Here is a 10,804-nt window from a genome sequence, read left to right as displayed (position 1 = left end):
ACAGCTGACCTGTATCTGATTCTACTGTCAGATCTTAATGATAATCTTAGCAAATATGACCAAAAAGTAGTTAGACTACAGCATTAATGCAGCCAACTATCAATTAAAGAAACTGAGTGCAAACGTGTTTTTTCTCTCTGGAGAAAGATTACATCATGCCAGAATGATAAATGCACAAATACATTTTTTACATCTGTTCAGCAAATGAATCCGTAAGCAAAGAGAACCCGTGCTTTGTACACCTGTATTTTCAAACACCATTTGAAATGATTGAGCCTTTATTTTTTAAACAAAACATTTACAAGCAACATATTCTCAAAAGTCTGATTGATCATTTTATACAGCAGGAAAGAAAAATGACATACATTTAAAATTAACCTTAGTTATGGTGAATATTGCGATCATGTGTTGTCCACGATGATTTTAACAATGTGAAAATTAATGTTTAACCCATGATCTGGATCCTGACTTGAAATACGAGATCCTGCTCATACCTGCATTAGCATTTATAGTTAGTTTGTATTATATTCCATTTTGTTTGTAACCAAAGACTCGAAGCGAACAAAGAAATGTTGTATAAAATCCAGTGTTCTCTTTTTCTAAATCTGCATTAGCTTAAAGGTCCAAATTTTCCAAAAGACAAAAAAATAAAACACTATCAGGCAGGTTCTCTTCAAGTAATCAAAAGCTGATTCAAAAACACACACATGTAAAGGTTTCCAGTGTTTCAAGAGTTCCAAGATATTCACAACTATCAGATTTGATTCTTGTTGACACCTTGTTGAACTTTTAAGAAGTCCAAATGAAAAACCCGAAATCCTACAAAAATATGTGTTATTATGCAGAACAGAGAAAGCTCATTATTGAAAATATTTAAGGCATCTCGGTCGTTAGGCCTCAGAGTCGACACAAACAGGACACAGACGGGCCAACACATACATACTGTACACAAATCACAACACACGAAGCGATCATTCATGGACATATGCATGAATTACTTACAATTACACACAAAAACAAACGTATTCTTGTCTGGAAAAGAAGGTGATTACGTGAATCAGTTCTGGAAACATTCTGGATCCAGATTCAGTCCCCAAACATTTTTAGATAAAGTTTAAATTACAACATCTTTTGTAATAAGTCTCATTTGTGCTACGTTTGTTAAAAAATACATTGTTTTTTTCAAGAATTTGGAATCACATTACTGAGAATTCACCATTTCCCACCATTTTTCCAGACCTAAAGAAATGATTAAAGATCACAAATGTATCACCATTTTATGCAGGCTCTTAGGTCTTAAGGCGCGCATTTACAAAAAACCCAGACTGAATCACGTACACAGCATCTTTCCAAGTCATGTTTGCTGAAAGAGAAGAACTTATTTGGCACACAGGAGATCAGACCACATAGAAACACAGGGCCACTTTACTAACAATCCCTCAAATGCAAAAACGTGTTCCCTGTTTTCTTGATGAAGAAATCCATCTTGGTCCCTCCACCAAGGTCTCACTCATCCCTACTCATGTTCGATGAGAGTGGTGATAAGACTGTTTTTTTAAGATGCTTCGCTAAAATCTTATGCTGAAATGGTTCTTAAAGTCTTCCCTCTGACCCAACAGAAACAGGGTCATTATGGACGCAAGCTTGTCGTTTAGTCATAATCATATTATTGTGGGTCCCGAACGGAACGTCTAAAAACGTCACGCGGGACATTTAGAGTTCATCATCATCGCTGCTGTCCCAAGACATGAGGTCTTTAGATCTCCGGGGGAGCAGTTTGTGCTTCTGTCAGGATTCGTCTCCCGCTTCCTGGTTGATCACGTGGTGGTATCCCCGGTTGCTCATTGGCTCCTTCTGCCAACAGATGATGCCGAGGAGGATGGCCACGAGGAGGAAGAGCAGACAGCCGGACACCGCCAGACTCAAGATCACTTCTGAGAAAAAAAAAAGAAAAAAGGCATCAGTGGTCGCACAATCACTCAGACTTGTGTTTATCTTCAAAAATATTCACCTGTATCTCTCCCTTTTGAAGGCACTTGACACTCCTTGTCCCGGTCTTCTGAAATAGAGAGCTTTGTGATTCTCACAAACTCCTCCAGGGGGCAGTCAAGGGCGCAGCCTGGTAACTGCAGAGGGTACGGCTCCACTTTGCTGTCATTCCGGTACAACATTGACACAGAAGCAGAGCTGGACAGACACAAAGACAGAAAAGAGAGATGTTAAATGATTTTAATTTACAGTGCATGCCTCTCAGTTCTAGTGGACATTAAAGATAAAATGACTGATTATTTGGAGCTTTACAGTAGCATAAAAGCAGATTTAAATCAACGTATTCTTATGTGCTTTTATTTTTTAACCTTGATGTTATATTTTACATAGCATAGTCATTCCTTCCTTTCTGAGAAAAATCTGAATGTGTCAATATTATGCTTGAGGGAGCGTCTACAGTCAGTGTGTGTTTTACCCGTTCTCATCCCTGTACAGCTCAAATATTTGGCAGGAGGCATACGGCGGCTGTCGACCATTGAACACATTCAAGCTGGCCTGGAGGGCTGCCACAGTGGTGTCATGCTGTAGAACAGACATTATAGGATTAGTTCAACATTTTGTGAAATGCTCTTACTCTGGCTAAGGGTCAGACGAGAAAATTGACACCAATGTCGTAAAACAGAGGGAAACAGCACACATGGCTGTATTAAAGGTTAGGGTAGGAGTTGGTATTGTTAACTTGCTCACCGCTGACAGCATCATCATTTTCAGTTTCCGTTCCGGGTCTGGGACGGCCATCTTGGAAAGATTCTTTACTATTTCACCCAGCAGTATACCTTCAAGACAGAGAGCAGCTCATATTAAAACTATTTAACCCCGAATATTTGTCAACGGATTACATGATCAAAACAATGACTGTATTCTGCAAACGTCATCAATGAGCCACGCTGTTGCACTGTGACATGTTTCATTCATTACCATGAACACAGTTTCTTTTGACAAAATCCTTCAAACACATCTTACTAAATGAAATACACCACCTAGATCACCAAATGTGTTCATCCACCCCTGAAAATAGCCCCCAACGAATACACCATTTCCTCCTGTTGTAATGTTTGCTAAAAACTACAAAGTCCAGTTGTTTAAGGAAAGTATTCAGCCTTTTTTTCTTATTATTATCTAAAAAAAACTACATATTTTTTGTAATGCTGATTTATGTACATCATCCTGCAGTAAAAGGAGTTCAATTTAAAAAAAAACTGAGAGCACATACCTCCCTGCAGCCGGCTCTTTTCTTGTTGATTGTAGACCCCAAATATGACCTGGAAAAATTTGACATCAAACAGTTTAATAACATTCCAATACTTATAACTCTTTGAAAGGTGCGACATGTAGGATAATTAGCTTAAAAAAATAACTAAAATGATCAAAAGAATGTGTAGAAATTCTGACAGGTCACTGCCGTCTATGTTTTGTCTGGCAGAGATAACACTGAAGTTAGCATGTAAACCAGCTAGCCCCGGCCCGTCCTGTCTGGTAATACCTTTCTGACAGTCCGGACCTTCTACCTGCTGCTAACTGTAGCTACCCTTAGCTAGTCAGCTCAATTAGCTGTGCAGTTAGTGGTTACGCTGATGATTTGCTGCCCCCCATTTGTTTGGTGTTTGTATTCATGAGGTGACCAGTTCTTACATAATGCACCTTTAAATAGTTTTAGTCCACCACGAGACACCAAAGCTCCCAAATTGTAGAAAATGCTGCGACTTTTACCTGAAATCCAAAGTCTTTGAGCACTCGGAGCTTCTCCATGACTTCGGGAGTCACCCAGTCAGGAGCTGACATGTTGTGACGGGACTGAGTTCACAGAGACACACAGACGCGCACAGTCGGAGTTATGAAAACCATAAAAAACACAGTTGACTATGAGGAAATTCTTTTCTTGATAGCACTTCGTCAGCAGTCCTGCACCTTCACTCTCTCTGCAACCATCTCTCACATTGTTGTCGAATATTCTGTGGCTGCGTGACCCAGCTGTCCCTGATTATCTCATACTTTGCACTATTTCGTGTGTATTTGACTCATAATAATGTGCATTTTATCCCTGAAATTTTGAAAAATGTATCGTGACATTAATGCCCTATGTTGATCAACCTACCTACAGTTTTACATGCTTCCCCTATTAAAAACAAAACATATAAACAATACGATTTAGGTAGGTTTTATGAAACTCTCATCACGACACTGTAGTTAAATGCAACATGTCCGGATTTCACTGAACACAATACCATATCTCTAAGTAACCTCCAAGACTTTGTTCACCAGTAAAACCAGAGGTTACTCAACATTTCCCGCTTCTCAGATGACATAACTCTGTTGAGGTTTCTGGCAGCATTGCATCACCCAAGTATGTTGTCACTGTCACTGTGACAATTGTGTTCTCACCTCGCAGAAGAGTGTGTCGTACACGCTCCAGACTGACTCCACGTTGGTTTTATTCAGTCCCGTTTTATTCCTCACCAGCTCTATAACGTCCTGAGGGAAGAAACGCGCGACGCTCAACAGCTGTATCACCCTCAAAAATGTTTGAACGTTTCAACATAACTTTAAGATATTCATACTAGAAAATACACAAAAGGTTTTAAAAACACAGCCCGTTTATTATGCGTGTAATTGTTGAATTTATACTCCAGAAAAAAAAAAAGACTGTACCTCATATGTTGTGGTAACATTAAGGAATTCCTCCGTGTGTTCAGTTTCATTCATCAGCTGTTTGTAGCGTGGGCAGTCATTCAGAGGAAACGACAGAAGCTGAAAGAAGAGACACACAAAGTTTAGACGTTTATTTCTTTAAATATCACTATATTTTGTGTGCCGAGGACACTTTTTTTTCTTTTTCCATGGCACCAAAAAAGGAGTTTTTTCCACACCATTATTCCTGAAGTCCATGCTACATACCCTCTCTTCATTTTGTGGCACTGTGTGCACAGGTATCGGCTGCCACTTCAAGTTTGGAGTGAAGACCTGCTGACCAGAGGGGGGGTACAGACCTAGACGACAGCAGGAGTCCAAACAACACAAAGTGTTAATGTGAGGAAGTGCTACAAAGATAATTACTGGTAGAGGGAAGAGGATGGTCAGACCTGCAAGGTTGGCTTCAGCGCTCATCAGGGTGCGATCGTAATCTGTACTTCGAACTGAGATCTGTGGACGAAGGAGCGATCAGTGAGGGATGAAAATATGTTTATAAAGTTTGAAGAGAAGAGCTGATAACAGCCCGGAAAGCACATCTCAAACTACATGCATCATGTTCCAGGAATTCCAGCACCAGTGGTAACCCTGTATAACACCAACGTGGCAAGAGGCCCTTTCCCCTAAAGTTTAATATGAATGATTGCCTGTCTGCCCGGCGACATGTGACCTGAACGCTGAAGAGGCCAGTGCACCTACCTCGTGTCTGTCATAAGATTCACTGAGGAATCCTTTGTATCGATTCCTCAGAAAGTGGCCCAGGTCAAAGTGTTGCCTCATCCCCTCCTGAAAACGCACACGAACATAAACAGGTATTACACTCCTGATGCAAGAGGAAGGGGTCTCCTGACACCTCACCATTCAAATCCCAACCTAAAAACTCAAAACACGTCAAATACGTTTTTCCCGAAGATAGTTTTTGTTATTAATTAGTCATTAAACGCTATAAACTAGGGTTGAGATGCTGGGATTGCAGCAGCGCACGACGACAGCAACTGCAGGTTTAGATGCAATAAACTAGAGAATGATTTGCTCAAGAAAAAATGTGTTTGCCCTGCACACTGATACTAAATGGCCTGATATGGGTAAATTTAATAAAAAACCACTGACCTAATTGCATGGGAGTGAACAAAGCTTCAATACACACGGCGTTTGATGCATTACATAAACTGTGCGTGGCATCATAATGACCTTCACCGCAGTTTATCAGTTTAGTGCAACTCTGAACATTTTGTAATATGACCTGAATTTAGTTTAGGACAAAAAAAAAATCCTGTTTTTCAGCTTTTTAAATAAAAAAATATATAAATCAAAAAACCCAAGATACTGCATAAAGTGATGCGCTTGTTGCTACAGTAAATCCACAAACTTCTGACACGCTGCGATCACTCCAATTACAGATCGTCATTATACCTGTGATAGCTGTCCGAAGCCTTGTGGCCAGTCGCTCTCTTGGTGCGGGTCGGTGGGATAGGCTTTGACTGGCGACCGGTCGCCATGGCGAAACAACTAGAGAAAAGAGAGGGAGAAGAGATGGCAGGACGTCATTACCCTTTTACTTTGCTACTGCAGAAAACTTCCTCTATGGCACGAGAAAATGTGATTGTAGAGTATCATTTTGTATTTCCCTATGACCTTGAAATCCCAGCATTGCTGCACAGAGACTAAAAAAGGAACAGACTGTCGTGTGTTGACAAGATTTCCACTGCTGTATATCGGCTGTAGTGGAATCACCGTCTATATGTTTGTCTATACATACAAACATACTGAAAGCCTGATAAACACTCAACCAGACATTTCCAAAAATGGGACAGAAGGCTTCAAAGTGAGAATCAGCAGCAAAACATGCCGATTTTAGTCATTGCAGCTTTAGTGGCGAGTGGTGTTCCCTGTTTATTCAAACTTTCTTAATATTGAAAGTTTTGGACTGTTACATGCTTATAAACATTGCCTTCTGATCTTGAATTTCTCTGGAATAAAGAGAAATCATTAAAGACTCAAATTGTCAATATTAGAAATTAAAATTAATCAAACAGAACTGCAGACGCACTGTATTAACCAAAGTGTTTCTCTCTTTTGTAGCAGGTTAGAAGCCACTGCCAGCTCATTTCTTGTATGTCAGCAAATTCAACATTCACTTTCATCATGTGACTTGTGTTTGACTTAGGTTTTTACAAGCCTCCCTCTTACCCTTTGTACTTAAAATTTGATATCTTTGTCTTTTTATTACCTCAAAAAACTCTTTTCTTTTTTTGTTTTGTTTTCACCTTTCATACAGTTCATATAACATTCTAAACACGCTGCAGCTCTTCTGAAGCAGAATGGAGCCAAAACCTTCTTCTTAGTTTTATCTGTGTCAGCGCAGGCTGTTGTGAATTCCAGTCAGCTGATAGTAACAGTTTGTCAGATACTGTAACGTCCGTCATGGGCGGCTGAAACATGTCAACCGAGGACTGCAAACACAAAAAGGCTTACAATGATTAAAAAAATGCAATATAAGCAGGTGCAAAAAAAAAAAAAAGAGGAAGTCCAGAACAATGACTAAGGGTGTTTATGATAGAGTTGGAGTTATGAAAATGCCCCAGTGTATCTATGTTGATGAAAAGATTCCTGCTCCTTTGATAAACAAATTACTACTGATGTCAAACCTATTGTTGGTTTCGGTTTAAAGAACTGTCTGTTCCCGGTCAATAAGGCTTTGTAATCCCACATAAACTGGTTTTTCAAGTAGTTCAACAGTTTCAAGATTCAACTTCGGGACACTAAAAGGGAAGTGTTTGTTTTCTGTTGTGAAGCGCACATATGACTGATCCGTCCTAGATAGCTGAAAAAGTGTGTAAACTCCATTTAAAGGGTGGATTATCCCTTTAAAACTCCTAATCTTATCCGCTCCATGATCCTTTAATGGCTATCTAGGCAGACGTTTCTAAGAATGAGTGAACATGTAACACTAAGCTCCTTCAGTAGTAGCAGAAATGACAGCCAACAAACTTTAATGCGAGGAAAATCCTTGTTACAAGCTCACAGCATCGTGTTTTAACTCATGCAAGATGCTTGAGGAAGGTGCTTTAACAAGGGAAATCAGTGTGTCTAGTGCTATTTCAATTCTCACACCCATGACAGATGCCATGGAGAAGGGGCGGAAGGGTGGGAAACACTACCACTAAACTCAAGACTAGCCAGAGAACAGTTAAGAGTTCACTGTGTTTTTTGTCTTCTGATGATAATGATTTGTACTCAAAATACATGTGTAATTTTAGCATTTAATGTCTAGTGGCAACCGGCGATGAAGGTGCAATATGTCAGACATCGCCACCTGTCGAATTCTAAACAAATAATGGCCAGCATATCACCAGATACCGCTAACCCTTAGCTAGTTAGCTCAGTTAGCTGTGCAGCTAGTGGTTCAGACTGGGCGCTCAGGGACGTGGTGTTGTTGTTCAGACTGCTAGCACAGGAGCTTTGAACCAGGGCTAGCTGGGTTAGCATGCCGACCTCAGTAGATACCTCTGCAACACATTCCATGGTGACAATAATGTCAAAACCGCTATTTTGGTTGATCATTTTTGTTACATTCTGAACTTTTTCAACAAAGACTGATACATATTGCCCCTTTAAGGAGCATAACTGCCTCCTACTATGACAAGAAGCTGTAATGATTTTAGAGTCAATGTTTTATTTACACAATATTATCATACACATTAACAATATATTACTACTGAATATTTTATACATCATAATCAATATCGGTATATTGTAATTTCCCGCGAGATCTTCCAACTACAGTTTCCCTTTTACTTGCGTGTGTCCCACCTGCACAATGCATAGATGAATGCTCTTGCAGTCATGTAATTATTGTTACTATCCAGTGACAATAACTTCTGGCATTTCTGGTGAGCAGGTCCAGGACAGAGCAGCTTTACCTGCAAATACTTGAGCATGTGCTTTGTTGTCATATGTCTAACGTGTGCTTGAACGCAGGGAAACATCCAAACAGAGGCTATAATCCAAATCATCACCGTCAATCTGACCACAGATGCCCCTGAGGAGAGTTTTAAGTGTTCTCCAAGTGCTGTTTGGTGTTTATACTGTCAGTCCAGCCGACAAGTAACCTGACAGAATTAGTTTGCCACCATGCACAAACATAACAACAGCTATAGCACATTACAATTATTTGGATCATCTGTTCAAGCTGACAGCGAGACACTAAAGTTTGTGATGTCGTACTGACTTCTCGCTCGCCTCGAATAACCTTACCATGAGAGTTCACAAGACCCAGCTCATTTATTACACTTGCCACCAGAGTTCCTGTTGTGTCTCTGGTCATTTTGTCTCTCACGTCTATCCTTTCTAAGCACACCTTACTTTTTAAGCGTTTTCCAATTCAAAAATATTCGTTATTGTTCAAATGTGACAATTATTTTTTAAACAAAATGCCCACTTTTGCGATGGGTGAACAAGCTAGTTCCCTAATGCAATGCAAGGGACGTGAACCAAACAAAAACAAAGTGCTTCTTTTAAAGCAATTTCGTCTAGGTGGATTATTAACATGCCGAATTCACCAGAAGACCCATCTAAAATCAGTTAGACTTAATCCGTTTTCTAGTATATACACGTGTTTACAAATGAGCAAACATTAGACAAAACCTCCTAAATGCTGAATGCAAATCCGTGCGCGTCTCTCCACGCTTGGCGGAAATTCGCTATATAGAGTTCTACACAGCTGCCGTAGCGTTACACTTGTTAGTAATAATACTCACCACTGTCACATATGCAAGTTGTCTTTCTGCCGCAGCCTTTCCACAAACACAGCCCACCGTCAAAAGAAAGAGCACCGCAACAGACCCCATGTTTCCGTCTCTGCAGCAGGACTGCTAACCCCTGCTCTGTTTGCTAACCCTAGAGCGGACTGGGTTCCTTACGTAGCCTGGCTGTGCTGCGTCAAGTCAGCCAACCGGAAGTAGCTCGGAAGTTCGTGTAGTTTTAATATAAAAATAAAAGACTGAGGGGAGATAAAGCGTTAGAGGGGCTATGTATCTATCACATAATTTTTTATTTAATCATACACTTCATTCTCGAACCCCCATTTTCATCGTTTTACTTGAAAAAGGGACAAGTGGTTCAGCACTTATTTTGAAACAACACTCTGCGTATTTCCAGTCAACTTTATAAGGTAAAGGGAAACGGAAGTGACGGAATAGGTGTGCATGCTTGAAAATAGTCCTGAAGACTTCTGTTACTGTGCAGAGCTGTTTTCGACCCACTCACGGGCTGCGACGTTTTATTTTATATTTTGTATTTTTAATCGCTAAAACTACTTTGGTCTCTTCCTTGATTTTTACGAGAAAGGTGTCATGGCTACAGACGAGCCAATGGCTGGCACTGACCTTTAAAGCTATTCTAATTTATTACAAGCAAACAAGACATTATAATTATGTTTTGTTTGAACTAAGATGTGAAATAGGTCACTCATAGATCAAATATTAATTAAATATGGGGCGTCAAAATTATTACAGCATGAGTTGCCTCCAGTTGAGAGCTTTCATCAACATTTTGATTCACCTAATACAAATTGGACATTCAAAGTCAAGATTTTCATGATTATCAGAATCTCACTCTGTTCGATAAAAGCAGAAAATCACATTTAGTGTTTTCTATATATCTATATATCATACACTGTAAGTAGGTACAAAATATATAATTTTGATTCACATTCACATGGTTATTTCTCTTTTATTGATGTCTAACTTTTCTTTGATTCTTTTTTTGATTTGGTGGCAGAAATAGGATTCTGTAAACACCACACCAGAACACAGAGATCAGAATGGTCAGACCAGTAGCTTTGAGGCTAAGAGTTTTCTCTAGAGGTCTGACACTAGAGGTCAGTGTTGTCTTGGCTACAATCAAGTATCTCCTTACCTGTCAGACATCCAGCATACAATGAAACTGCTGTGCAACCTTTAGTGTGTCACTGATTAGAATGACTTGCTTGTATCTGTACCTGTGGGCACAAAGATGTTTGCTGGGACTTTTGCCATTTAATAACCTATACCTAAAAATAAAATTA

General features: G+C 39.7%; 1 protein-coding gene across 2 annotated transcripts in view; it reads right to left on the bottom strand.

Moving 5' to 3' along the window:
* Nucleotides 1-245: 245 nt before the first annotated feature.
* The window catches only part of acp2 (acid phosphatase 2, lysosomal), a 90,381-nt gene continuing 79,822 nt past the window's right edge, over nucleotides 246-10,804 (bottom strand). The window contains exons 1-13 of one of the 2 annotated variants that reach the window (XM_030409721.1): nucleotides 9,498-9,671; nucleotides 6,151-6,246; nucleotides 5,437-5,523; nucleotides 5,130-5,190; nucleotides 4,945-5,036; nucleotides 4,699-4,797; nucleotides 4,432-4,521; nucleotides 3,760-3,843; nucleotides 3,263-3,311; nucleotides 2,737-2,825; nucleotides 2,465-2,571; nucleotides 2,012-2,187; nucleotides 246-1,934 (exon numbers count right to left, since the gene is read on the bottom strand). In XM_030409721.1, the coding sequence (XP_030265581.1) occupies nucleotides 1,789-1,934; nucleotides 2,012-2,187; nucleotides 2,465-2,571; nucleotides 2,737-2,825; nucleotides 3,263-3,311; nucleotides 3,760-3,843; nucleotides 4,432-4,521; nucleotides 4,699-4,797; nucleotides 4,945-5,036; nucleotides 5,130-5,190; nucleotides 5,437-5,523; nucleotides 6,151-6,246; nucleotides 9,498-9,587 (1,266 nt within the window). In that variant the 5' untranslated portion in view covers nucleotides 9,588-9,671 and the 3' untranslated portion in view covers nucleotides 246-1,788. Of the gene's footprint in view, nucleotides 1,935-2,011; nucleotides 2,188-2,464; nucleotides 2,572-2,736; nucleotides 2,826-3,262; nucleotides 3,312-3,759; nucleotides 3,844-4,431; nucleotides 4,522-4,698; nucleotides 4,798-4,944; nucleotides 5,037-5,129; nucleotides 5,191-5,436; nucleotides 5,524-6,150; nucleotides 6,247-9,497; nucleotides 9,672-10,804 lie in introns of those variants that run through there. The other variant, XM_030409722.1, reaches the window with a different exon arrangement.

Source organism: Sparus aurata, chromosome 24 (genome assembly GCF_900880675.1).
Source record: "Sparus aurata chromosome 24, fSpaAur1.1, whole genome shotgun sequence".
Taxonomy (NCBI): Eukaryota; Metazoa; Chordata; class Actinopteri; order Spariformes; family Sparidae; genus Sparus; species Sparus aurata.
This window is presented reverse-complemented; position numbering and strand designations above follow the sequence as displayed.